General features: G+C 35.6%; 3 protein-coding genes across 4 annotated transcripts; 2 read left to right on the plus strand and 1 right to left on the minus strand.

The window, feature by feature from the left end:
* The first annotated feature begins 7,937 nt into the window (after positions 1 to 7,937).
* On the plus strand, positions 7,938 to 12,502 carry DAYSLEEPER (BED zinc finger and hAT dimerization domain-containing protein DAYSLEEPER). Of its 2 annotated transcripts, XM_020693730.2 has the most exons (3): positions 7,938 to 8,314; positions 9,899 to 9,993; positions 10,205 to 12,502. In XM_020693730.2, the coding sequence occupies exon 3, from the start codon at positions 10,234 to 10,236 to the stop codon at positions 12,334 to 12,336; it is 2,103 nt and encodes a 700-aa protein (XP_020549389.1). In that variant the 5' UTR covers positions 7,938 to 8,314; positions 9,899 to 9,993; positions 10,205 to 10,233; the 3' UTR covers positions 12,337 to 12,502. The 2 variants fall into 2 exon arrangements, with proteins under 2 accessions (XP_020549389.1, XP_011078385.1); XM_011080083.3 differs by lacking the exon at positions 9,899 to 9,993 and having other exon boundaries at positions 7,939 to 8,314.
* A 2,486-nt stretch (positions 12,503 to 14,988) lies between these two features.
* Positions 14,989 to 21,182, plus strand: LOC105162126 (Small nuclear RNA activating complex (SNAPc), subunit SNAP43 protein). The gene is made up of 7 exons (XM_011080081.3): positions 14,989 to 15,807; positions 15,901 to 16,027; positions 17,442 to 17,555; positions 18,463 to 18,661; positions 18,781 to 18,826; positions 19,663 to 19,738; positions 20,395 to 21,182. The coding sequence occupies exons 1-7, from the start codon at positions 15,751 to 15,753 to the stop codon at positions 20,727 to 20,729; spliced, it is 954 nt and encodes a 317-aa protein (XP_011078383.1). The 5' UTR covers positions 14,989 to 15,750; the 3' UTR covers positions 20,730 to 21,182.
* Positions 21,183 to 21,601: 419 nt separating this feature from the next.
* Positions 21,602 to 25,273, minus strand: LOC105162125 (putative galactinol--sucrose galactosyltransferase 6). The gene is made up of 5 exons (XM_011080080.3): positions 25,114 to 25,273; positions 23,490 to 24,871; positions 23,144 to 23,353; positions 22,897 to 23,031; positions 21,602 to 22,611 (listed from the first exon to the last, which is right to left on the minus strand). Exons 2-5 carry the CDS (start codon positions 24,821 to 24,823, stop codon positions 21,945 to 21,947), a joined length of 2,346 nt encoding a protein of 781 aa, XP_011078382.1. The 5' UTR covers positions 24,824 to 24,871; positions 25,114 to 25,273; the 3' UTR covers positions 21,602 to 21,944.
* Positions 25,274 to 27,632: the final 2,359 nt, after the last annotated feature.

Raw genomic sequence — 27,632 nt, forward strand, 5'->3', positions numbered from 1 at the left:
AATCCAATTAAAAGAAACTAATTTTAGATGGAATATTAAAAAATAAAAAAACTCATAACAAAAAAATCTAGGATAATTTCACCCAAAATAAGCTAATACCTGAGTTTTTGAATTATTCTTTAACTTGATTTGACTTATTGTTTAACTTATTTTCTGACTTGATTTGTCGTTTGACTTGACTTCTTATGTGTTGACCAATTTATCATGTTCTTGTCTGGCTTGACGTATTGTGTGAGATTGCTGAAAAATACCTGTATTTATAATTTTAGAGTAACTCCTGTAATAATTGCTTGATAAGGTGGTGTAAACCCCATTATTTATTGAAATTAATTTCTTAACCATATGATGTGATTTAAAATTATCAAATAGTCGGTAAGTCTTTCTTTCTTCTTCTTTTTTTGCTTGGAGGTCACTTCTATTGAGCTTGGAAACTATGAAACTTTTGGTGGATCATTTCCTAATGGCCTGCATTTATGTCTCAGTTCAATTAGTTAATAAAAGTAAATAAATATTTTTATACTTCATTGGGGATTCATCCATATCAGAAATTTATGAAGCCCATATTTGATATGACTTTATTTGGACCCAATTATTAGCTATTTTGCTTAGACTTCATCTCTGAAAAGGAAATTGTACACCATCCTCCGAAGAATTGAGTCATGTCTCGTTCTAGATTATACAGTGTGTAAATTTAGGATCTACTACCAAATTTTCTAACATTGTTGTTCTTTATCCTAGGAATACAAACACAAGGAGTAAAATTCATTTGGTCCCTCACTTTTGGATTCAACTTTAAATTAATCCATGTCTTTTCAACATATTTTATAGGAAGAGGATTCATTTGGCCCATTAAGTTTGCCCACTATTGATTTCAATTCATTAAATTTGTGTATTTTAAATTTAGTCTAATAACTTTAGAAATTGCTTAAATAGAGTCCACAGATGGTATTTCGGACAGTTTTACCCTCCACAGCTTGGAAAAGAGCATTTTAGTCCATTTGTACTCAATTTTCAATTTTTCACCCATGTTCGTCCAGAATGGTATTAGAGTCTAAGTTTATTGAAAAAATATTTATTTATAAATTTTTTTCTACAAACGGAGGAGACTCTTTAAGAGAATGGAACCAAATGAAAGTTCGAGTTACAACAAGAAATACTTTTAGATTCTAAAAGATCGAAGTTGGAATTCTCTTTAAGAAAATTCCAAGAAATGGAAAGCTTATCTCCAAATACTAAATGATGGTTTGAGTGACAACAATGAGTATTTTCAGATATTGGAAAGACAAAGAAAGAATTTCGTCTTAGGAATTCTAGATAAAGGCACAACAAAGTGGGATCCTGAACCTCTTACCAATTAGGAATGAGAAGAATGATGGAGAATTCACCAGATCCAGAAGGTGCTATCAAGAAATGCGGTAAAAAGCCTACAAGCAACCAAAATCCATGGTAGAGTACCAGCAAGGAGAACCAGACTGGGTAAATTCCTTTATCAATACAGCTCTTTAAATTATGATTAAAGGAACTGAATGGAAAGAACTGGAGCCGGACACCTCCAAGATCTCACAAGATCTGAGAGAAATTTAAAAGACAGTTCAAGACTATGAACATAGGTTAATCCATATATCTATAAAAATAGAAACTTTAAACCAAAAGATGGATGAGATCCTTAACATCCTTCCAGATCTACACAAGGATTTTACAGATCTGAAGATAGAAGTCGCAGATGTAAAGAGAAATTAAAGAAAAAACCCTAAGACATCCAGATCCAGACAAGAACAGATCAGGGACGCCCTTAGAACAGTATCTCTTGTACATCAGAAGGGAAAGGCAGCGGACCTTCCAAAGCCCTTCACAAGAGATGATCTGATCATTGAAGCCATCGAATCCATAAAGTAATGGAGGTAATGAGGGCAGATCTATCAGCTCAACAAGAATTGGCTGAATCATTTTCCCAACTTGGGATTATGGATTTAGTCAACGTTCAAACCAATGAAATCACTCTAACACTACCATTGCCGGAGGGAAACACAGGTTCCAATGATCCTCCATAGGATCATCCAATGAGGAAAGTATAGATTTCCACACCAACGCGATACCAACGTTTGTGGGAACCATACTTAGAGAAAATTCAGGAAGAACGCTTCTGAAAATACACCTTTGGCAAGGACCATGCTCCAGCCTTTGCATCCATATGGTGCCGTACTCAACCTGGATGTTATTGACTTCCATAACATCAAGAAGTTGATAATATCCCAGAAGACACCAAAGCCAGTATCCTTCCCAGAGATTCACAAGGCGCAATAGCAGATCGGGTAGGAAGGTTTATCAAGATACACTTCATCGGAGATGGATATTTCGAAAGAAATAGAGTGAAAAAGGCTAGAGAGTATGCACAAGCTCTTTTCGGCCTTGAATTAAGGAGTATTTGCGCAGTGGATGAATACATCTATTGGTTTCACAAGTATTTCTTCCAGAGTGGAGTAGCAACAGAAGTAGCAGCTCCAATGTTCTTTGCGAAAATATGTAGTCCATGAATGATAATGTTGATCTAGTAATACAAAATACCCGAAAGACAGTTGGATTCAGTCCCAAGGAGGATGTCTTTTCTTAAAGACAAGCTCAAGAATTAGTGTTATCAAACATCCATCCAAAAGAACATGAAAAGGTTGAGATGTAAGATCAAAAGAACTCCTTTCTGTTGTGATAACAACGATTTTCCTACAATTATAGGAGAATCTAGCGAGCCAAAGAAGTGGAAGAACCAGAACAGTGACTCCTACCTTAAGAGCTCCAGGGTAACCTCTTTCAGGCGAAGATCATTGTGGTCCAAATCAAAGGCCAGATCATATAAATCTAGACAAAAAAAAACAGACCAACAAGAGCTTCATCCTAAGGATCTAGACGAACAGATGCAAAATCCACAAGAAGAACCCCTACAAGGAGAACTTTCAAACAAGCCCATACCCAAGACAATGAAAGTTTCAAAGACTGCAACTGCTGGACATGCGGAGCAAAAGGACATATATCTCCAGACTACTAGAAACGTGGCGAATCAAGAAAATTTGAAGCCACGGATGACATCCTAGATTAAAATATAACATAAATTATATGTGTCATATTAAAAAAATATTTTAGAAAAATATTAGAATTTATTAAATTTTTTATTAAGCTTGTTTTCGTATAAAGATTAAATGTATAAATAAAAGTACCATATATTTATTATTATCTAAAATAAAATGTATGATATTGATTAATAATTATAATATATATAGCCAATTTTGAGTATAAAATTGATAAAGTATTGAATATGGAATTAAACGTATACAAATTTTAAAAATAAAAATATATATAAAAAATTAAAAAAAATAGAAAAAACTCACGAGCATGAAACAAAGGACATTGAGCTCAAACTCGAGCTTCGCGAGCCGGCTCAACTCGTCTACCATTCCTACTCCTCCGTCTAACGGATGGCATGCCACATCATGTGCTCTTGCAATTGTTGTCGAAGCATACAACCTCTGCAGTTGGGGAGTAAGAGGCAGGTACCTAAGAACGGCATACGAGAATTCTTGTTGCAGGGGTCTCACTCCCTAATCGACTTGTACCTAGCGTCTCCAAAATATTTACAATACTCGAGATCAATGTCATCCTTCCAATACAACATGCAATCATTTTTACATGCATCAATATTCTCAATAGTAAATCTAAATCCCTTATCAACTTCTTCATATTGTAGTAAACGGTGTGCTGGTTGTGATCAGAGAGCAATTTATTATTAGCCCACTGCGATACCTGATCATAGCATCTCTCAAAAATGCAATCCAACAACCATCGGCAACTGAGATTGGGTACAACTACTCTACAATAGTTGGTCGCCATTGTGCACTACACTGAAAAATAGTCTGACAATCCTAATACATAAACTTAGGGCCCCCTACCATACCACAAACTAGGACTGACATCAGTAGGTTAGGATCTCGTACCATCATCAGGCACACCTTCATGGTAAGACAAAAAAAAAAAAAAGAAAAAAACCTTTTCAAGAAAAAAAAAAAAGTCCTCTACGCTGAATCCATCTACTGCTCATCACCCTAATGCATACTACCCTCCTCTTGAGCAGTTGGGGTTTGCTCCTCATATACTAGAGGGGTTGTTACTCCATCAAAGTACTCCTATACTATCTCCTCGCCATGCCCTATAATATTCAGGCATAAGCCGTTGCATATATAAGTCCAAATTGACCTCGTCAGATGTTTTGAACCTTTTATTTTTGTAATTTCGACACGGGCACCTAATCTTGCATTCGTCCATATCCACGACGACACTTCACCATTTTATGAAAATCTTAACAACGTTCTCAAAATGCAATGTAAGACCTACCTTCCCTAGGAGGTTCCTCTTATACATTCATTTCCTCAATTCTCTGAACATGATGATCACTATATACACATATGCAATTATATGTCAACCTAAAAATTATTTCTTTCAACTAATAATACTTAACATTCAAATATATAAATAAGAAAACGATAATAATTAAACTGCATTTTAATTACCAAAAAGGATTCAAGTTGTTACCTGGTCGTCAACCAACTAAAGAGATCAACAGTACACGATAAAATGACGCAAATGTAGTTGATCCAGTGTATATGCTCGAAAACCAGAGAGAGATTGAGAGTAAGAGTGTGCATGGTTAATCAATTCTAGAAGAAATGAAACGAAAACAACATGCAACACATATATATACACATAAGATTATTTAAATCGGTTGTTGGGGTGACAAAAATAGTCGTTAAAATATAGTCGTTAGACTAAGTCATTTCTAGAATGGTCTTTGTAACTAAAAATTGCTTTCATAGAGAAGTCATACCAATAGGAACGGCATTTGGATCGGCCAGAGAGCATTACCAATTTCCAACTATCTTTTATACGAGTGCTGGAACAGATGCTTTCATATTTGGCTTGGTCGTTACATTCTTGTTCAAGTACTTCATTTAGTTTTATAAAATTAAAGGGTAAATATCACTTTTGGTCGCTCAATTGTGCCACTTATCCATATTTGGTCCTAATGTTCCTCCTTATCAGACTTAATCCCTCAAATTTAAAAACTTTATCAACTTTGGTCCTTCCATTAAATATCCGTTAATTTTAACGAATTTGTTAAATAAGCTCAGGTTGTTCCAAAATGGTCATTACGAGTCCCGTATTTTTTTGTAATGGTAAAACAAATCATTTTTTGGTCTTTTTTTTTTGTTACTTCCTATATATATGGGATAAAGTTAACAACAATGATTCATCTATTTTTTAAAAATTTCTCTTTCAAGTACTTCATTAAGTGTTGTAGTATTAAAGAGTAAATATCACTTTTGGTCCCTTAACTACATCATTTATCCAAATTTAGTTCCTAATGTTTCCTTCTCATCAAATTTAGTTTTTCAAATTTAAAAATTTCATCAACTTTGGTCATTCCATTATTTATTCATTAGTTTTAAAGAATTTACTAAAAAAAAAAAAAGTAAATGGACTCACAAAATTTTGAACACACGGGCTTGCTTTAGGAAGTTAGTGCCCTTAACAGTTCACCAAGTTTATTTTTTAAATATTTTACAATAAGAAATTTTACTTATAGCATCAGTAAAATAAAAAAAAAATGTTAAAAAATATCTAGAGATAAATCAAAATCAATCGTTCTAATAACCATATCAAATTCAAAAATGACATTTACCTTAAAATTAAACATAGAAGAGAAAAAGTTTTGTGAATGCAATGTAAAAAAGATTTGAGATGACAAATTCAAAAAAGTTATTTTATTATTGTCCAGAGCATGAGTTCTCTCACCGATATATTCTATATAATGAAAATGAAAAAAATGTCAATTTTTTTATTGGTGCATTCCATATATATAATACAATCGCAGTGTTTACGAAAACTTCTATTTTTATAAAAGTGATTTTTGTAGAAAAAGTTGAAAGTTGTAGTAGAATCAAAAGTGGTTAATGTTTGTAAAAATAGTAAAAACAGACAAAAGCTAAATTTGATAGTATTTGGAGAAAAATCACTTCTAAAACAGACTCAATTGATTAAAGATTTCATTTGTTGTTTGTCAATAATAATTATTTTTTTATAAAAAATTTATTTTGTTTAGTATACATCATATTTAATTTTTTTGAAATATTAATAGAAAAAGTGAATGTTTAATTTAATAATGCTTCCACTGAGTATTATAATTATTGATTCATACACAATAATTAAACTTGCATGAATGCAAAATAAAAAAAAAAATTATTTCATTAATTAATCATTGCCAATTAATTTATATTTTTTAATGATAAAAGAATAGTATAATTAGATAATATAGCAAGTACAATATTTAATGTGTGAAGTGTAAATTTAATTATTATTAAATTATTCAAATTATTTAAAATTTCAATATCAACTTAAAAATAAAATTTTAAAATAAATTAAAAAGATAAAATTAAATCAAGATTATTATAATGACGTAAAGTAGTAACGTTGAATTTATTTACAGAAAAGCTAAAGCAACTAAAAGCACCTCCAACGTGCTTCTAACTTTTGACCTAAAAGCGCTTTTTTACAGCAATTCTAAAAGTAGAAATTCACATTCCAAACACCTCAAAAATACTTTTTAAAAGTTAGAAACTGAAAAACGCTTTCACGGAACTCATGCAAACACTCCCAATATTCTAATAATTAGACATAACCCGAAAATTTGTAGGATGTGAATGGATCCTAATGTCAAAATATCAAGTTTATAAGGGTGTGGTTTCTGAGCCAAGGGGTGGTGGGTTGGATTCAGATCATAAACCCACCCTTGACAATATATCTGTAATTTGGGTTGGTGGAGTTAGAAACTCAAACACCTATGTAATTTAATGGCATTGGGAAAAGAAGTAGATCTACCACTCACCACTTGCTTACCAGATCTCCTACCCACCCATTTTCTCTCATTAATTCTTATGCTAACCAAGTACAAATATTAACTATTAATAAATATTACATTTCATTATAGAATTAAATTAAATAAAAGTCTTGAGATGGGCATATAAAATTTCATTTTCTTGCAAAAGAATACAAGTTATTTGGCTGAAATTATTTAAAAGATTTTATAAGCGATCAAATTTTATTTTTTAATTTTTTTTAAGTTGTTTGAATAAAATAAAATAAAATAGTAGAGTTTAGCTGATGTTCGTAATTATGAATTTTGTGATTAAATCATTTGAAAGAGTTTGTTATGATTTTAAAATAAGTTAGAAACTTCTTAATATTCTCCTGAAAAAAGTTTATAAGCTCTAATATTTTATATCTTGATCTTACGTAAGATCGTCTAGACGTCCTCATAGACGGGCAACGTGTGAAAAATAATTCCAATGAATGAGAAGAAAAAATAAAAGAAAGAGGCTATTGAATTAATGCAAAGTACAAGGAGTTATTAGGTGGCAATATTGAAGTTGACTTATGATTAAGTGTAATAAATAAATTATTTTAAAATCATTGATTGATTATTATTATTATTATTATTCTTTTTTGAACCCAAGAAAAGAAGCAAACCAAAACGGAACCCCCATCACTAAAATAGGCCTTGGACCAATTCTTTTGAATTTATGAACATGGGATTTAGATCTCTTTCGTTTCTTTAAGTTTTGATGTAAGAAAAAAAACAAATAAATGTTGTCCACATCATATGGGCTAAAAAATTTTAAAAAAATAAAAATAAAAAAAATATTTCCCCAAAAAAGAATGATTCCAAGTTCAAAACTGCCCAAAATTTGTAGGCCCCCACAACAAGAAAACCACTAAGGGGTGTTTGAATTTTTGCCCTATGAAGGAGTGGGCTACACACACTAAAGGTGGGCTGTGTGGTCACATATTAAAAACCAAGAAAAGAATGAAGTTATGTGAGTGAGCAACTATGATGACTTTTGTGTGTGTTGTGTGTGAAGGGAGCGGGAGGGGGAGGACCAAGAACACACACTAATACACCTTAGAGCTCACACACTAAACCACCAAGAAAGTAGATGGACCTCAAAGTCCATATCCAATTCACTTTAATGTTTCTATCTCCCTACCCCAACAAATAATAAACCTTATCACAACTTACCATCAAACGAACCCCCAAAAAATTAGGTCCAATTGCAAGCCCAATTCTCCCTTTCTCTCTCCTCTCTCTTTCTCTCTCCTCGAAACCCTAGATCTGGGAGCTGGGAAACGCCGGAAATCCCCTCCTCCGCCTTGGATTCGGCCCAAGAACGGATCTTTTTCATCTGGGTTTCCCTCGAAACTCTTGTTTTTGCTGGTATGGGAAGTTTGAGATTGGTTTTGAGCGTTTTCGGGAGTTTTTGCCGTGTTTGGTTTTTCTATTCTTGGTTATACCCTTTGTTTCGTGATAATTGTGTTGAGTCAGATTTTATGTTGTTAGTTTGTGGATTTGGTGGGTTTTTCTTGTTATTTTTCATGCTTAATGTTGTCTGGAAATCGACTTTAATTCTTACGCAGTTGTGCTTATGTTAAACTGGGTTTTTGAGTCGGATCTCAAGTTTCTCCTTGAGGAAGTTTGTTTCTTTCGACGTTTGAATTGTTCTGCGTGCTGGTTTTGGTGCCTATTTCTTTCTTAACTTAAAAGTCCAAGATCTGCTAGAAATTTGACTTCCTGTGTAGCTTGTATTCTGTTTTGTTGAATAGAGTTTGCTTGATGGTCTCTGTTCATGAATCATCTCTCAGTTCAAATTTCTGGGAGTCTCTGCTTTTGAAATGGGCTTTTGCTTGGATAGAAGCCCATGTTGATGAAGTTGTAGATCTGTTTTACCTTGTGTTGTTGGTGCTGAGTTGTTTTTGGAGGTGAAATCTGTCTATTGGGCCCTTTAAGTTATGTGTTAATCAATAAATATGTGATTGTACAGTGAGGTTATTTTTGTAAATTTGCTACTGTGATATTGATCTATCGCTGGTCACTTTATATACTAGTCCTAGTTTGTACATGAGGCCGGAAGTAAAAGCTTATTGCTGGGGTTAGGTGTGTAGGACCCGGGCCCATGCGGGCCTCTGATGGTTAAATTAGAACATATACACTTTGATTTATAACCATGACTTATGGCTCAATTTGAATTCCCAACAGTGGATAGAGATGGTAACAACTTGGGTTTGCCAAGACTTGAGACTCAGACCTCAAGCCTCAACACTAAAACCCAAATCTGGTTGGTCCAACCCATTATTTGCTGAAAATTTGATCCATGTACACTTAATTTGTCTATTACATTGTCCATAAATGTGGAATGAGAAGGAATGACTGGTTTCCAGAATAGCAACTCCTTTGTTTTAGGTAAACGTGGAGGCCTTCTGAAAATTTCATGCATGCATAAAAATATAAGTTATTGTATAACCACAAATTCTCGGGTGGGTTTCTTATGTTAACTTCTTTTGTCAAATTCAGTTTATGTCTTGATAATTGTAAACCATTTAACCATCGAGTTTGGGAAGAAAGTTTTAGAAACTTTAACCGAAGAGTTCACAATAAGACTGGTCTTATAATGTATTTGTTCATTGGTGTGTTATCTTGTTGATTTGTATGATCTTTTTTTCCTGATTATAATGTCTGAAAGGCTAATGTTGATTAATTCATGGAGATTAATCTGTTATGCCTCTCCAATGCTATTTTTCTAAGCATTCTCATATTGATGTTGAGTCTACAGTTTTTCAACTACAGTAGGTGCTTATTGATGAAAATTTGTTTTTGGCCATCTGTTGATGCAGCTGTTTTGTTGGAGAAGTGATGTTTGAATAGAATACTCCTGTTTTGCACTAACAGTGCTGTGTTGATTCATGTTAAAATAATGTTTTGACAACGATTCTTCTTTGCTAAAAGGATTCTCGTTTCATATAGGAAAAAGTCAAATGTGTGATGGGTAACCTTTGTGTCAATGTTCTGAGTTCTCTCTGCACGACACTCGGTTTCCAAGTGTTTCCTACTCATCTAATGTATGCAACCTTGGCCCCTCAGCCTTTTGTAATTTTCATCGTTTGCTTACTTGATGTCATTTGTCCCTGATTTGCATTTGGTGTTGATTGCAATCATACTCATGCTAGCGTGCAGTATGAGTTTAATTCACCGCTATATGGTTTAAGATTGATTATTGAGCTTTAAGTTGTTTTGGGACTTTATGTCGTGATGTGTTTTTCAATTTTGCAGAAAGTTCGATCATCTAGCGTTCTCTCAAGATGGAGGTGGAAAACTCAAACCAAATCATGAATAATGAGCTTATACCCATGGAGGAGACACAACCTCTCGATTCAGAGATGCAACTTGACATTTTAGAGCCTCAGCCGAACCATATAGAGCTACCACCAAATAATGCAGAACAACAACCAACCAAGCGTAGGAAAAAGAAGTCAATTGTCTGGGAACATTTCACTATTGAAACAGTTGGTGCTGGATGTAGGAGGGCATGCTGTAAACAATGCAAACAGTCATTTGCCTACAGCACAGGGTCTAAGGTAGCTGGAACAAGTCATCTCAAGCGTCACATTGCAAAGGGGACGTGCCCAGTGGTACTGCGTAATCAGGAGAAAAATCAATTGAGCCCATATAGCGCACCTTCCAAAATGAGTTCATTTTCTGATACACCAAAACGGCGTTATCGGACAGCCAGTGTCCCTTTAATTTCCTTTGATGCGGACCGTTGCCGGCATGAGATTGCTAGGATGATTATTATGCATGACTATCCACTTCACATGGTTGAACACCCCGGTTTTGTGGCGTTTGTTCAGAATTTACAGCCTCGATTTGATATGGTGAGCTTCAATACTGTGCAGGGGGACTGCGTGGCAACTTATCTAAGGGAAAAACAGAGCATCCAGAAGGTGATTGAGGGGATGCCTGGGCGTGTCTGCCTTACTCTGGATTTATGGTCATCTTCTCGAACTATTGGCTACATGTTTGTAAGCGGGCAGTTCATTGATAGTGACTGGAAAATGCACCGAAAACTTCTCAATGTGATCATGGAACCTTATCCAGAGTCAGATACTGCCTTCAGCCACTCTGTTGCTGCATGCTTGTCTGATTGGAGTATGGATGGCAAGTTATTTTCCGTTACTATCAATCAACCGCTTACTGATGCGTCAGTTGATAATCTGAGAGCTTTGCTCTCTGTTAAGAACCCATTGGTGCTTGATGGCCAGTTGTTGGTTGGAAATTGCCTTGCTCGTTCGTTAAGCAGCATCGTCCAAGATGCGTTGGCTTCTGTGGAGGGCATTGTTAAGAAGGTAAGAGACAGTGTAAAGTATGTCAAAACATCAGAATCGCGCGAGGAAAAGTTTATTGAGCTCAAACAACAACTTCAAGTACCTAGCTCTAAGAATCTTGCTATCGATGACCAAACTCAGTGGAACACAACTTACGAAATGTTGTTGGCTGCATCAGAATTAAAGGAAGTCTTCTCTTGTTTGGATACTTCAGACCCCGACTACAAGGACGCCCCGTCAGTAGAAGATTGGAAGCAAATAGAGACCCTCTGCACTTACTTGAAACCCCTCTTCGACACAGCAAATCTTCTAACAACAGCAGCTACTCCAACAACAAACACATTCTTCCACGAAGCATGGAAGATTCAGTTGGAATTGGCACGTGCAGCTGCCAGCGAAGATCCATTTGTCAGCAGCTTGACAAAGTTTATGCAAGAGAAATTTGACAAATACTGGAAGAGTTGCTGCTTTATCCTAGCAATCGCGGTAGTCATGGATCCCCGTTTCAAAATGAAACTTGTCGAGTTCAGTTTCTCAAAAATATACGGCGAAGAGGCTGCCTCGTATGTGAAGGTTGTTGACGACGGGATCCATGAGCTATTCCTCGAATACGTTGCGCTTCCTCTGCCTCTAACTCCTGCCTATGCTGAAGAAGCAAACGGAGCATCCATCAAGCCTGAGGATCCACAAGGAATGGGAATCTCAAGCAATGGTCTTGGCCTTACAGACTTTGACGTCTACATCATGGAAACTACAAGCCAGCTTGCCAAGTCTGAGTTGGATCAGTATCTGGAAGAGTCCCTTTTGCCCCGTGTACATGAATTCGACGTGATAGGATGGTGGAAACTAAACCGGATAAAGTACCCAACTCTATCAAAGATGGCCCGTGACATCTTGTCGATTCCAGTATGCACTGTCCCGGCTACCTCAGTGTTCGACACAGTACGGAAGGAGATGGATAGTTACAGGTGCTCGTTACGACCAGAGACAGTAGAGGCCCTCATATGTGCAAAGGATTGGCTTCAGTCAGAGAATGTAGAAACCGCGCTACCGGTTGTGAAAATGGAAGCCCCAATTTAGTGTTTGCTTCTACATCCAAATTTGTTAGAAAGTGTTTAGGTAGAGAGAGAGAGAGAGATGTTATTATTTTGTTCTAGAAACTGTGTTTGCATGATTCCATCTTTGAACCTCTTATTGTACAATACTCTCAGAAACTTGTCTAGATTAAATTCTCAAGTAGCTCATATATCCTTGTATTTGATTTGACCCTTCCTCCTTTGGTATAGCTCTTTTCTCCCTATTTCACTGCTCATTTTTCTCGTTTCAGGTACACTTTCTGCCTTCAAAATGCTGTATTTTGATGTGGTTTTCAACGTTCACTTTTCTTCAGTTTTAATGGTTATATTTGTCTCTTGTTCTCCTGATTATCAACATTCGCTGTATATATAACATATAAAACAAAATACATCTACATCTTTGTCATTTAGTCTAATTATAAATACATTTTTAGGTCCCAAGTTATAAATACTTATTACATCATATTTTTAAAATTTATCATAATTATAATTATTTTTTTATTTTTTAAAAAATTATAAATATCGTCCTCATATTAGTGATTGTTTTAACAAATTTTTTCTCGTGATAGTACATTATAGGAGGGTATTTTGTAGATAGTGGTTAATTTCAGGAGTGTTCAAAAAATTTTAAACAAAGAAAAGGTATTTGTAAGAAGAAAAGAAATAAAGAGTTGAAGTTTGAGCATCTGAAGAAACAACTTAATGTTCACAACTTTACCAATAAGTTACAGTAGTAGAGAACAGTTTACAACTTTTATCTTAAATTAATTTAATTTAAGCAGTTTAAACGCAAGAATTTATAGCTTTCTTATCAACTTTGAGTTATAAATTGATAAATGTTTATTTTAAGTAATTGTGAACATCCGACAATCCATAGGGCAACATACCACAGAGCGGTTTGAAGCTAGGGTTTTGTTTCCAACATTTTTGGACTTTTGCGCGTTTACATTTCCTTCTGTTTTTTGTTGCAGAATTATAATATTTAACTCTTTGTAGCTTTTAAAACATTACAGTTGGGTTAGAAAAGGCATTTTGTTTGTAAAAATAGTTAAATCACCATAAAAAATTTATAAAAGACGAGTTTAATAACGCGATCCAATCGGCTAAACCAGTGACCTTGTGCTAGGTTGTCCAACTCTATAAGATTGTTTTTCAATTAAAAGATTTCAAATCCACTATAACAAATCTTTTTATCTTGTTCGGCTAATCACACTTCACGAAGGATCTCAAATCCTTGAAATCATATTTTGAATTATATTTTAGTTCAATGAATTGCAAAGCTATTTAATATTAAGTCATATGAAATTATTTTAAAAATATTTTATTCAAATTCAAAATTAAGGTATATTACGTTGACACCTCTTGAATTTAGGTCAAAATTCACAATCACTCTATTCTATTTGCAGAATTGCAAGTACATCCCTTAAAATTGTAGTTCTAACTACAATTTTATTCAGAGGCAAAAGTTTACACAAATACCCCAAAATACATTACACTAATACCTCTGTGAGAGAGTGTGCCTGTAACTTTGCAAAGGGAATGACGTGTTTGTGTATTTAGACCTCAGCTCAAGGGTATCAATGTAATTTAACTTTCAAATTATTTCATCTAAATCTACCTTAAAATTCGATATTTTAAATCTAAGGTATGAAATTATATGTTATTTAAAGACTACCATTTCAAGTGGACCTAATTTAAATAATCTAAGGCTTACATTTGAACAGAAGAATTTGAATTTGAAAGAAGCATTTAAGAAAAATATTTCAAATAATTACATATCAAAAGAATTTAAAAAGTTCATCCATATTTTGTAAAGCATAGTTTAAAATCAAAGTTGAATTTTTTTCTTAAATGAATTATCAAAATAAATCGAGAGGATTTATATATTAGAAATTTGAAATTCTCTGCTCCAAATTCATCCATCCAAACGTAACATAATGAATTAGCACAAGTAACAAAAATTAAAGGAAAAATTCCAAGCTCTTCCTGTGATATAGGAAATGGCAAAAAAATAAATCATGTTAAATATATATATATATATATATATATATATGAATGAACTCATTTTATTTTTTAAAATAGTGTTACAAAAAAAATAATTATATTTATCCCTCTTGACTTATAATCTGTCTACACAAACCATCCATGTACTTTGGATAATTACACATACGACCACAAAAAAATATTAATATTATTTACACAAATCATCTTTATTTTATACACCTCCCAAAAACGTAAAATTCATTATACAAGCTACTTCTATTTTTTTTTTTTATTATCATGGATTGTTTTTTGTAATTACGCAATCACCATATCTCACTTGATTTCATCTGGGTTCAGAATTAGAGTGAATATATTCTAACTAGGGGTCATTAAATTTTTTTTTAAATCGTTTGAATCATTTGAATCAAATGAAACCGAATCACTTTTTATGATTTATTTTTTATAGAGTGATTCTAAATTTAGAATAAAATAACACTGCATTTATTGATTTGATATTGCAGGCTAAATTATTTTTATTATTAAACTACCCTTATAATAAAAGATATACCTCTTCACATGAATTAACGCATAAAAATGTATGAGGATAATTTAATTATAAAAAAATTTATCTAATAAGTAATAAGCAATAGTAGCTTTTGGAATATTTTCAGGCTCATTTCCCTTTGCGTTGCAAATGTGGAGAAGAGAGCCGCTGTTTTGGTAAAACCTGAAAAAACACAAGCTGATGCTTTATTCCCCAAATCAGCCTCCCCTGCTCCCACTGGGATGGGTTTTTATTTCTTGAAAACTCCAATTCACACACCCATCAGACTTTGATTATTATTTTCACCTTCTTTTTCTGAAGTTTAGTAGAGTGGTGGATTGAAGACAACAAAACATTCTCAACCTCAATGATGGAGGTTATAAGGAATGGTTAGCCTACATATCTCTGCGATGTCACTGCAATTATTGTGTGTTTGTCGATTCTGAGGATGGTGAGAGCGCTGGACGGAGGATTAACGACACCGATGCGCAGCGGTCAGCGGTGACAGAGCAGCGGCGGAGCGGTGGCGTAGCGAGAAGATCTGGTGAAGGGAGGTGGCGTCGCGACGGAGCGAAGGCAAATCGCGCGGCGAGACGGCGAAGTTTGTCAACTTGGAGCGTGGGCACGGCGGGAATCGTTATATGATCCTAAATACCAACTGGAATCTGAATTTTGTTGGTTTGTTTTAAAAATACTGAATTAAGTAAAAGCAACCAACTCTGACTGCAAAATGAACTGATAAACAACGGGGTGCCCGGACCATTTTAGTTTTCAATGGAAACTTCTTGTGCCTGACTCAAGAAAAAGAAATTAACTTCTGGATGTTACTTTGTTAGCCTGACAGAAGAAGAATTTGATATCTTATCAAGAAACGAGAACTGTGAGAAGGTGATGGACCTGAAGCCGTTCAAGCTAGACATTGATGAGCTCATAAATGAGTTTGCTGAGGTATTAGCAACAAACAAAAGTGTGATCATAGTTTCTGATGTTGATGCTAGTCACTGCTTACTAATTCATGTTTACTGCTTTTCTGGTTTGTAGTGTGAGTTAACTACTTTTGCTGAATTCAAAAGAGTGTGGCTTTCAAGAAAGTTCTCATTCATATTTGAGGCTAGCCCTTCCACTAACCGAAGTTTCTTTATGCAGTCATTGTATGCACATTCCATTGGTAAGTTACTAAGTAGCTTGTCCATTATTGATTATTTATATATTTAATAAGTTGACTGAATATGATATCTTGAAGCTTGTTGAATTGGTTGGCATTTTGTCTTTCTCCTTGTTCCCAACAGGGAAGTGTTTCTTTGTGGTGTCTTCTTTTCTCTTCTTTCCCCTTTTTGTTTTTTTTTTTTTAACTTTTTGTGTGTGTTGGGGGGAGCTCTTTTCCATGCCAAATTAGCTAATAGCGGAGGACGAAGATTGGGCTGAATAGAGGTTGGTTTCCAACAACTGGGGCACCCTGCCAACTAACAGAAAAAGGGCTTGCCCGCTCTAAAGGAAAGGTTTTACCCAAGCAAGAGTTTGCTATGTAGTTGGAAGGGGGCTCGTGGCTAAGCTTGCCTCAACTACCTTTTCTTTTGCTTTGGTGGGAATGAAGGCTGGGCTTTTGACAAACTCACACCATCCATTTCAAATGGGATTTGTCCCGTGGACACATGAGCAACCGAACCCGTAGGATTTCCTTTTCCTCTTCCCATTCTGACTTCTGTAGGTTTTCTGGTAATAGGGATATCCGCAAGAACTCTTACCCATATCTTACCATTTCTTTGGAATTGTCGGCTCATAGCACGATTTGGGGGGGGGGGGGGGGGGACGGACGTTGGAGTGGGGAGAATGGTTATCATTTTCATATATTTTGTTGTAAAAGGTTATGCCATTCTTAGTTTTACATAAATCACCTCTGTTTTAGGTGCACTATGGTGTCTTAGACCAAACACTGAACAATGACAATCTGCAAGTTGGGTTGCTGATTTTCTGAATGCCATTTCATTTCTGAAAGGTGCAGTTTCTGTATTAAAGTTTTTTGTTTTATAAACAGAACTCAAAAGAGTAATTTAAGGTATATGAACCAATTCAAATGAAATTTCAGAATTCGTAATTACTGTACATCTGTACTTTTGATCTATATACATTAACTCGTGTGTTTTTTATGTTTTCACCTTCAATATAGGAAGAAAGGGAGATGTAGTGTAAAGTTTAAACTTTTGGATGAATTAGGTGAATTAAGGTAGTTTGCCTTGGCAAAACCTGTATGGATCCATGACAAAGACATTTTCCGGAGTTAAGGATGACATTCCCCCACCAACAGTCCATTGGCTGGCCATATGCCTCCTTATATAATTAATGTTCTTTTTGCTCTTCTCCTTTATCCACATATTGTCTTTTCTACATTCTCTCTTAAGCATTTCTTTGCATTAACTTCTGTTTAAAATTTAATCAGGTCAGTCATTGATTCCATTCTTTCGTTCGGTTAAGATGTAATCCATAATTTGATGTATGATTTGCTATTCATTGATGGGAAATCCTTTGTTTGCAGTCTCATTACTCCTAGCATTAACTTATAAGTGGTAATGTTGTGGTTGTAGGTTACATGGTTTCATCTGGTTCTTTCTCAAACAAACTGGGTGGGCTGTATTGCTTGTACTGCCTGTATGAGACTCAGCCATTCAAGCCGCCTTACAGAATATATTTGTCTCTTGGTGTGTATTCAACTTCTTTCAATCGACTCATGCTTCTGTGATCTCTAATTTGATGGGGGAGTCTACTACATCTAGTTATTTGTATCTGAGTATCTGCTTCCACATGGTAGCTGCCACTGCTTATATTTTTCTCAGTTTTGTTCTTGTTTTTCTTTCTCATAAGAGTATCTATTACTGAACTTCTAGTTACTTAGCAACAGCCCAACACAGTAATCAGGTGTTGTGTCCTTCAATATTCTAGTCCAATATTTTCTCTGTTGTCTTTTCTTATCTCTCTTCTTCTTCCTAATATCTTTATGTTCTTGAGGAGATACAATCTTTTCCATAACGAAGATCTCTGATTACATTCATTAAGCAGTCATAAGATTTTCTGAAGCTGTCAATTTGTATGGGAGTTTACTGCTTTGCAACCAACTGTTCGTCAATCTTTTGCAAGTAATGATTGCACATATTATATGTCTGCTTAGAGAGGCTAGGTCCCTCTATGCTTGCAGATCATTATCACTTAGCTATTTACGACATCCACACCTTAAAATTGAACTCTTAGAAAGTTCATATATAGAAAGATTTTGAGTCGGTTGAATTAATGTCCTCGGTGTTGGCATATGTAAAGAATCAATGAAGTCTCTTAACATCCATTAACTGATCGGAAGGACCAGGTTATGAAATACAATCTGAAAAAATTAGCATCTTATTATGGAAACCATTACGTTACAAAATTGAGTGATCATCAATCTTGTCTCTATAATATCGTTATTTTCCAAATAAAAGCTTCTCATAATATCTTCAATAGGGAAAAACTGAAAGAACAAAAATAAAACCAAAATCGTCCATTAGTTACTAGGTCTGTGTACGATTGCAACTAGACTGGAAGCAGAGTTGGATTTTAACTTTTTTTCTATTGTAGGAGAGTTGAGACAGCTTAAGAACCTTGCAATTGAGTCAAAGGCAAAGGGCCTGAAAGTGGTTTCTGCTTTACTGAAGAGTATGCTAGAGAGGAACATGTTTCTTTTTGGTTTCGTGGGTGCAAATGAGGGCTCTCCAACCGAGAGAGTAAATGAACTTACAGACATACAGAATGCTCGTGTCCAAGCAGCATATAAGAAGTAAGTCCAGAGCTTCAGATTTATCTCATGTTTCAATTATTTCCTAATTTGTTACCTTCTGCAATTTTTCTAGCAGCACTTTCTTCGCCGTATCTCAAGGTGCTATTTTGACTCAACAGGTTATTTGCAAATTCTCGGCTGGAGCACTTTATCCACATGGACTTGGTGAGTTTTGTGAAAACCTTGCTTTGTAACTTATCAGGTTTTGAACTGAGCTATGTGCTCTTGACATCCCTAATGGGCAAAACCTAGAGATTCTGGCAGAAGCAGCAAGTGATTTAGTTACTTCTGGTATTGTTCCAGCTGAATCAGCAAGTCTTTGTTCTTGAAGTTGGTTGAGCAAGACCAAATAATGATGAAAAATATAATTATTTAGAAATAATATAAGCAAACCTGACATGGTGCATTGATATGTCTTGTGATGTTAGCTAATTTTTTGCTTTTTCATGTTTGCTGGTAGCTTGGTTGGTTGTCAGCAAACAACTTATCCTAAGCTTCTGATCCAACCATGAAATCCTTGAATAATCATTGTTGTGCAGTCAAACAACAATATGTTGTCCAAAGAATATAATGAATTTGTCGAAAATGCTTTTTCATCATTGATCATGGCTTGTTAACAGTATACATTTTTGTGTAACAGTTTCATGGAAAAAGATATGTGAATTTTGGCAGAAACCATCATCTACATTTTAAATCTTTCGGATCAGGGTTTTGTTTGGGGTTTGGGGGTGGACTAAGTGCTTGGTAACAGTTGTAGTTGGGTAGTTGTATGAAATGTTATCGAGGATCAGGTTAGTTATTGTTTGTACATCAGGTGAGTGGTTATATCTATGTTCAGTGGCAGCCTTTAATTTTTAAATGTTATCTATGTCGCAATGTTTTGTTTTCTTAAATCTGTCAGAAACAGTGCTACAGATGTAGCTGTCTGCCAGTGGGGCATCTTCTTCAGGCATCCAATTCATATTAAAAGTCAATCTTTTTTGTTTTTCTCTTTTTGTAAGGGCATGGAGCTGGAAGTTGATATGCTCAAAAGAAGATCATCAGATTATGCACTGGCCAAAGAGCTGGCAATCAAAGGTATTGAAGTCTGATTTGCAACTCATTTGGTGCCATTTTATTGCATTGCATGTCAATGATCTCTTGCATTCACAAATCATTTCTCTGTGCTACCACCTGGATCTTTTTTGTTCATAGAACGTGTAGATGCAAAGTTTCTATTATATTTGAACTGTACTCCTCCATGAACTCAACCTTCAACAGTTATGTTCGTTCACTTGAGAAACTTTACTTACAGATATATGAGTCATAGTATGAGAGTAGGTTTCTGGAATGAACCCGAAATTTATTAGTGAAGTTTATTCCTAAATATTTTTGTATAGTCAAGCATTAGCCCCAATCTCAGGCGTAGGCATGACGTAGAGTCTATGCATTTCCTAGTGTGTTTGTCATTGCATGTTTTGAAAAGATAACCTTTTCCTTTCATTTGCCATATCTTGTATGTGCAATTCCCTGGTTTTTTCAATGTCTGTCCTGGCCACTTGTTCACCTTGTTATCTTTTATCACTTTCATCGAATCGCAAGTGTTGTTTTTACAGACAGCAACTTGTCAAATTAACTAAATTCATGTTCCCCAAGTTCCATTCTTTGTTTTGCTCCTTTTGCACTGAACTTTGATCGTCGTACTTGGTTAAATTGTTTACTGATATAATTTCTGTTTTTCTTGTTATTTAAAGAGGCTAGCCAAGTGATAGACGTCCAGAATGTAAAGCACATAACAGAAAATAAGAGATTGATTGGAGAGATGGTCGAGAAGACTGCTGCAGATTGGAATTCCCAGAAAGAATTGTTCTATGAACAAACAGGTTTTGGTCATCTCTCTGTTGCAGCACCTCCACAGCAACAGAGTTCAAATGAGAATTTGAAGCGAAAGGAACCCTGCGAAAATCTTGAAAGGCAACAAGACAATGATAATTTTGGTAAAGAACTGGAAGAAGTTTTGCTATTTCAACCGTTGGAATGTGATGATGAAGAAGCTGAACATTCCGATCCTTCAGAAGAGGAGACGTAGTTCAAACACTGGAGATTTCTATTAGGACTAGGTTGGAGTAAAACTTTTTTGTATGATAGAGACACTTTCCATTTCCTTAGGATCGGCTCAAGCCTACGGGAAATTGGCCTTTGTGGGACAAGTTGTAGATTTCTACACTTGCTGAAGACTCACTTAAGTGTGGATGTTGTCCCACTTCTTTACGTTCAAACTCAAGTATGAATTCATCTCTTAGCTCTCTAATTGCAAGTTGCATTTACAACTGGGGATGGCGGGACTACAGCTCCCATGTCAAGAAAAGCAAGCAAGCATCATTATTGTAATTGTTCCATGCTGTAGTGAATTTTCATCTTTTTCCCTTTTGGAATGGACCAAAATAAACTTTCCTAGTATTATTTTTATTTTTGTAATTCACTGTAGACTGGAGAAGGATTCTGTAATATTATTTGTTATTGGCATTTACTCCATTTTTCATCCCTTTGAACGAATACAGTTGCTCTGCTTTGCAGTGTCTTGTGATACATCAGGGGCTAGTTTTATCTACTATAATTACCATAATTAAAATCGAATGAATAGCCAAATCCACTTGTTAAGTACAGAAAGTCATATGTACACAGCTATCAAGTGCTACTCTTCATTAAGGACTTAGCCTTTTCTCTAATGAATCTGTTCCAGACCTGAACAAGTCAAAAACTTTTCTTCTGGGACAACAGTTTCTAAATAACTTTATGTACTTGAAAGGATGAGTTTTGTGCTGAATGGAGGATGCAACCCAATTCTGATCTTGCACCATGTCAGATTGTCGTGTCGGTGCTGGACATGAAAAATGCAATAAACCACCTAAAAATTCTGGCATGTATTCTCATAACTCGAAGATTAGCTTTGCTGAGAAATAGTAGAAACTGTGTTTATTGATTGCATATTACTGTAATACCATCAGCTTAACTCAAACAACAACAGCTCTCACTAGATGGGTGAAAATTACATAATTCCACAAATGCAGCCATTTGATATTATTCTAGTTGTATGGGTTTCTTCCTAGCAGGAAGATGAATTGAGGGTACAATCAAATTGGGGTTCCTAAGCAGATATGGGATGAAATATCCTAACTTTCCAAGCCCAGTACAGAGGCTCATCGTGAATCTCAGGGGAACCTCTCTGCTCCTCTCCCCAAACTTTACATAGCTCAATAGTTCCTCATCATGCTCAAAATCTAGCAATGAAGTAATGATAACTTCATAATTCAATCACGACGTTGTGGACTTTCTGATCCTCCCGGGGCATCTCGAGCAAGTTGAAGGTTACCAGGCCAGAGGCCAAGTCGTATTCGAAGTCGACCACTGCAGATCCCACTGTGCATTTTCTAGGCTTAGCCGATGAGTAAGCACCGAAACGGCCACAGCCCTTTACTTCCATGGAAATGACTGCCACAACCTCCGAGCTCAAGTTCTCGACTCTCTCTCCAGCAACACCGTTTCCTTCTGATGATTGTGCAGCAGCCTTCACTTCATATTTGAGCCCTTCTATTGCTCCACCAGCATTGAACATGTCAATGAGCCCAAATGGTGCAAAGCGGAACCCAGGTGCCAGTACTTTGATCGGTGTGACGGTGAAGATCTCATGCTCTAGGACCTTGAGGGAGACTGGCAAGGCTACATTATACGGCAGGGTGATAATGTCGCCACTCCTGTGAGAGTAGAGAGCGACATTTCCATCCCAGTTGGAGTCGAGCGCAACGTCTGAAATGAGATGAACGTCGCGGCCCCTGACATAGCCGGTGATTGATTCGGATTTGGTTTGGTGGAAAGTGTTCTTCCTCTCAACACTGTTCCATGCTGCACCTTGACAGTTGTATACTCCAAGAACTCCAGTGTACTTGTTCATGTTCCATATCTTCAACAAGCTGAAACACAACAAGAATTGCTCAGAAAACAAATCCAATTATAATTGTATTTTCAGCTTCAAACCCCCAACTATAGTTAACTCATTATAAGCTCACATGATCTGGAGATAATTATGTTTTTTGACAGAATAGAAACTTCGTTTTGACTTCGCTGGTAAACTTATTTTCAACTACCAACTAAACTATAAGGATCAAATTGATTGTCATGATATAACAGCCACCAATATGGAATTGGAAGCACTTGGCAAAATAACAAAAGTACTAAGGAAAAGTATCAATTCTCACCTAACACCGTCACGGGCGGGGTCAGAAAATAGGCAATCCTTGGTGGGTCGGCCAGGCAAGCGAGCTCGGAGAATGGAACCATCAGGGAGAACAAGCTTCCTCAGAAGATCAAAGTTGTGCTTTCCGGGCGCATCACTATTGCATATAGACTCTCAATTATTACTTCTTGTTATTAATAAATCTACATATATATATATATATAATATATGATACATCGAGCATTGATCAAGATTGTGGGATTCCTTACCTAACATAGACAGGTCCACCGCTGAGAGCCCTGGCTGATCCGTGGTACTCTGCCGCCGGATGTAGAGAATGGAACATGTCCCAGTCAGGCAGCATTACTTCTCCCAAGAACACACTGTTATATGCAACTGCAGCTATGTGGATGGTATGCGAAACAGGATCCCGCGGGTAGAAATCATCGGATGCTCTGACGATAGCAGTTTGTTTTGAGCTGTTTCATTCAGGAATCATCAGAACAGAAACACATCAGAGACTGAAATCGCACAACAAATGATGATGTTGATGGTAATAGACTAAAACTAAGTCCAAGAAATCGTGAGTAACAAGAAAAGATTGTCAAAGCTTACCAGTAGAGTGACTCAAGGTTGTGGCTCATGCAGGCGATGCAGCCATTGTCAGGAAAATTCCTAGCAACGGAAGCATCCAGTGCTTGATGATACTGCCTGGTTATCTCAACCCTGCCTCCAAGACCAGCCCCAAGAGTCTCCAATATACACTGCACGTCCACTTTCACACCATCTATCCCCGCAGAAGCCAAATAGCTGTGCAACTCATTGTAAAACTTGTAAACATTCTTGGGATTCACCAAACCCAACCCCTGCAAAGCAATTGCATCAGTTTTCCACCCTGGCTCATTCTCCAGAACCCCCTTGGACAACTTTGGATACTGCATAGCTGATCCATACTCCTCCATCTCCTTCACCCCGGGCCTCACCCCACCCCAATAGCCCGTAATCGCGTGCCACACATAAACATACTTCAATCCGTGTTTCTCTTTTGCGATGTTGACAATATTCTTGATCCCCGTAGAAGGGTCCTCCTTCTTTTGGAACTTGGCGTTTTCTTTAATTCCGGTCAGCCTCAGAATCTGTGGCTGCCCAGGCTGTTGTTCTGGTTGTGGTTCTTGTGGCGCTTCTTGTCGATTTTCATCAGATCCCACAGACTGCCAACCATCGTCAATGATGACGAACTTCGGCGGCGTCCCGCCAGCCTCAAGACTCGCAAGGCCAGCTTCCACCCCCTCTTGAGTCACCTCCTGGTAGAAAGCATCCCATGTGCACCACCCAAAGTAATCGACAATCCCAGGCAACTTCTTCTCATGCCTCAATCTAAAGGTTCCAAGTCGCAATTTTACGGCTTTAATGGCTTCGTATATCGTGCCAAATGGATCCGTTCCTGCACTAATATAAACAGCATGAGTGAAAGTCGATCCAACAGTCTCAGTATCACCACTTTCCAGGCACAATTCTAACTCATCCGCTTCATTCCCCTGGAGACAAGCTTTAAAGGGCCCTTCAATCAAAGGCAGAAACACAGTGTAGACAACCTTATTCTCCTCATCACCATCTACATCAGATTCCAAATGCGACCCCTCTTTGGTTTCCACCAGCAAGAACTGCGTCTCCAGTGGGATATCACGACCCTTGTCCCCCATCTTCTGTGCCATCCACCACAACTTGAACCTGAAACACGCCAGGAACCGCACATCACGCAGTGTTCCTAGCGAAACCACGTGACTGCTGCTGTCTTTGTCGAACGCCGCACCCAAGAACACACCCTCAACAGGCCCCGCTTCAGCGCCGGAGGTGGCGATCACATTTTCCGGCACGTTGGTGAGGATTGTCCTGTCCTTCACCACAAGCTTCCTCTCCGCAATCCGAACAGCTGGTTTGATCGTCATGGCTGATTGCTTGCTGTTATTAGCTTCCTTACGCTCTACCTCACTACCCTGCAACAAAAAAACAAAACATTAGCACAAACCACTCCGAAGATTTGCTTAAACTTCCAAGACAGAAAAGCAAAAGGAACAAATTTCTTCCAAAGTTCTGCCATTTCAATAACCAATTTCCCAAACAGAACAAGAGATCTGCCCAACTCCCACAAACCAAACCAAAGCCCAGATGAAATCTCACAACCCCAGAAAACAAAGATTAAAAATTTCACCAAGAAACACAGAGAAAGACAACGTACCCTGTAAGCGAGAACGCGATTAGGTGAAGAAAACGAGAGCTGAGAAGAAGAAACACGCCTCGGGGATAATAGATTTCTGTTCTTCAAAGGAAGAAAGAATGCGAGACGAGAAGTGAATGCAGGAGATGTGTTGAGGGAGGGGGTATTTATAGTGGTGGGAGGTGATTTGGCACTGTGAATTGAGATTGAGAGAGAAGATACCATGGTCGATGATGATGATGCTGAGTTGCAAACCTTCTCTCTCCCGCGGTTTCTTGTTCGGGATTGGACGAACAGGCCAACGCATCCAACGGTGGAAAAGAGGGCTGTTCCTTGATTTAGTCGACATCCCAACGGTCGATAAGATCGCCACGTCGGATCCACGCCATGACAGCCCACATTTCTAACTACCTACTTCTTGTTATTTTTTATTTTATAACAATCTCAAAATTAGTCATTTTGCGTCACGAAATTGACTAAGAAAATTAATTTTTTAAAAAAAAAAATCAATATACCACCGAATAATTCTGTTCCAAAATTAGCAAGATTCTGAAATATTGATTTAAAAATATGTCAACATTTATTTAAAAAAAAGTTTTCTAAATTTATTATTACATCACTTAATGCAATTTGTGAACTCATAATAATGCATTTCTGATTTTTTAGATATATTTGACTATTAAAAGAGGTTATTTTGCCGTCATGATTCAATTTATTTAATGGGTAAATTACAATGATCTCTCTTGAAATTTAATATATTTACAAATATTTATTTATTATTTGAAAAATTACAAATATCATTTTGATTTATAAAAAAAATATTAAACGGGGTGGATGAAAAGATTTGAAAAAATTATGAAAAGTCATTCACTTAGTCAATAAATAAATAAATAAAATTATAATTCTTATTCTACAGGGGCATTTTGGTCAGTTCACTACAAAAAAATGAATGAAAACCGAACAGAGTCTAACAGAATGGGATAATTATTAGATGACCAGTAAAATCAAAAAAGTATTGGCAATTTTTTAAATAATAATGGAGTATTCGTAATTATACCAAACCTTATAGAGAGGTCGTTACAATTTATCTTTTATTTAATAGATCTTATAAGTTTTTGCGTCTAATAAAATATTTTTAGAGTTTAGAATATGTTAAATTTTACTTTAAGAATAAGTTTTTGCAATATTTGTATAAAATAAAATGTCAATAACGACAATTTCGTATGTTTAAAGAAAATTTGTTAAAAATTTTCAAAAATAAGTTAGACCCTTCTTATTTTTTTCGATAAAAACAGCTTATTAACTACGGACATCTTATTTTGAAAACTTATAAGCTAAGAATCAATCGTACGTTTCACAATGTTTAATAAATTTTAAATATTTTATAAAATATTTTAATTAAAAAATAATATTTGGCATTGGGAAGTATGCTACAGGTTGCCAGTCTCCAATTTACTATAAACATTTAAATTATTTAAATGATGCTCTTCTTAGTGATTGTAGATTTTGGCGCATGTAACTTTTATTAAAAAGATAATGTTACTCTAACATTGTAATATTTAGACAATAAAAAAAAATTAATAAAGAAGTACTATTAGTTTATAATTTCAAGGTAATTAAGACATTAATAATTTTACATATTATATTAATATATTAATGTCTTACTAATACTAGCTTGTTTGAAACTAATGTTGTTGATTAATAAATTTAATTATTTTCACAAATACATTAATTTTTTTTAATGATTTCTAGGGGTGTTTGTGCAAGTTTATTTTAAGCGTTTATCGGCTTTTTGCTGAGAAAAAAAAAATGATAAGTTAAATATTAGTAAAAGTCGTGAGTTTTTGAAAATTAAAAGAGGGAAAAAAAGTTGAAGTTTGAGTGTTTCAAAAAACAGCTAAATTTGTACAATTTTATCAGTAAGTTGCAGAAGTTAGTAAGGAGTTGCTTATAACTTTCGATTTAGATCAGCTTAATTAAGCATTTAAAAGCAGAAATTGTAGAAAAAATCACTCTTTCCAGTACATTTTCAACCGTAAGTTGATAAGTATTTATTTTCGACATCTCCCAGTTTTTTTTATTTTCCACTTATATTAACTGCTTAAGTTAAGCTGATTTAGCTCAAAATGTATAAGTGACTTCCTAACTACTTCTACAGCTTACTGATGAAATTGTAATTGTTAAGTTATTTTTTTCACGCATCTTCAATTTTTTTCTTTTTTCACTTTTCACTGTTCGCTTTTGTTTCCAACCACTGTAACTAAATTTATAACCGTCTTTATAATTTATTGAGATAATTACGTTTACATCCTTGATTTATAGTTTATTTATACGAGTTATCCTTAATTTTGCATAGTTACATGAACCATCACTGATAGCCAAAAAAGAGGTAATTTGTATAATGATGTTGATGTTTATAGGGGGTAAATGTGTAATTTTTTCAACTACAGAGGTAATTTGTGTAAATAGATTATACATTAGGGGTATAAGTAAAATTATTTTTAATTTTATTTTTACCACAAAAATAAAAGTTATTGCAA

The sequence above is a fragment of the Sesamum indicum genome, linkage group LG5 (genome assembly GCF_026168435.1).
Source record: "Sesamum indicum cultivar Baizhima isolate 11 linkage group LG5, ASM2616843v1, whole genome shotgun sequence".
In the NCBI taxonomy this organism is placed as follows: domain Eukaryota; kingdom Viridiplantae; phylum Streptophyta; class Magnoliopsida; order Lamiales; family Pedaliaceae; genus Sesamum; species Sesamum indicum.

Bases quoted from the DNA above. Each gene is read 5' to 3' on its own strand.
- DAYSLEEPER (XM_020693730.2), top strand. From the start codon at position 10,234: ATGGAGGTGGAAAACTCAAACCAAATCATGAATAATGAGCTTATACCC.
- LOC105162126 (XM_011080081.3), top strand. From the start codon at position 15,751: ATGGACCTGAAGCCGTTCAAGCTAGACATTGATGAGCTCATAAATGAG. The intron at 16,028-17,441 runs GTAAGTTACTAA...TTGTGGTTGTAG, and splicing joins ATTGTATGCACATTCCATTG to GTTACATGGTTTCATCTGGT. The intron at 19,739-20,394 runs GTATTGAAGTCT...TGTTATTTAAAG, and splicing joins CAAAGAGCTGGCAATCAAAG to AGGCTAGCCAAGTGATAGAC.
- LOC105162125 (XM_011080080.3), bottom strand. From the start codon at position 24,823: ATGACGATCAAACCAGCTGTTCGGATTGCGGAGAGGAAGCTTGTGGTG. The intron at 23,354-23,489 runs GTAAGCTTTGAC...TGAATGAAACAG, and splicing joins AACCTTGAGTCACTCTACTG to CTCAAAACAAACTGCTATCG. The intron at 23,032-23,143 runs GTAAGGAATCCC...TATATGCAATAG, and splicing joins GGTGGACCTGTCTATGTTAG to TGATGCGCCCGGAAAGCACA.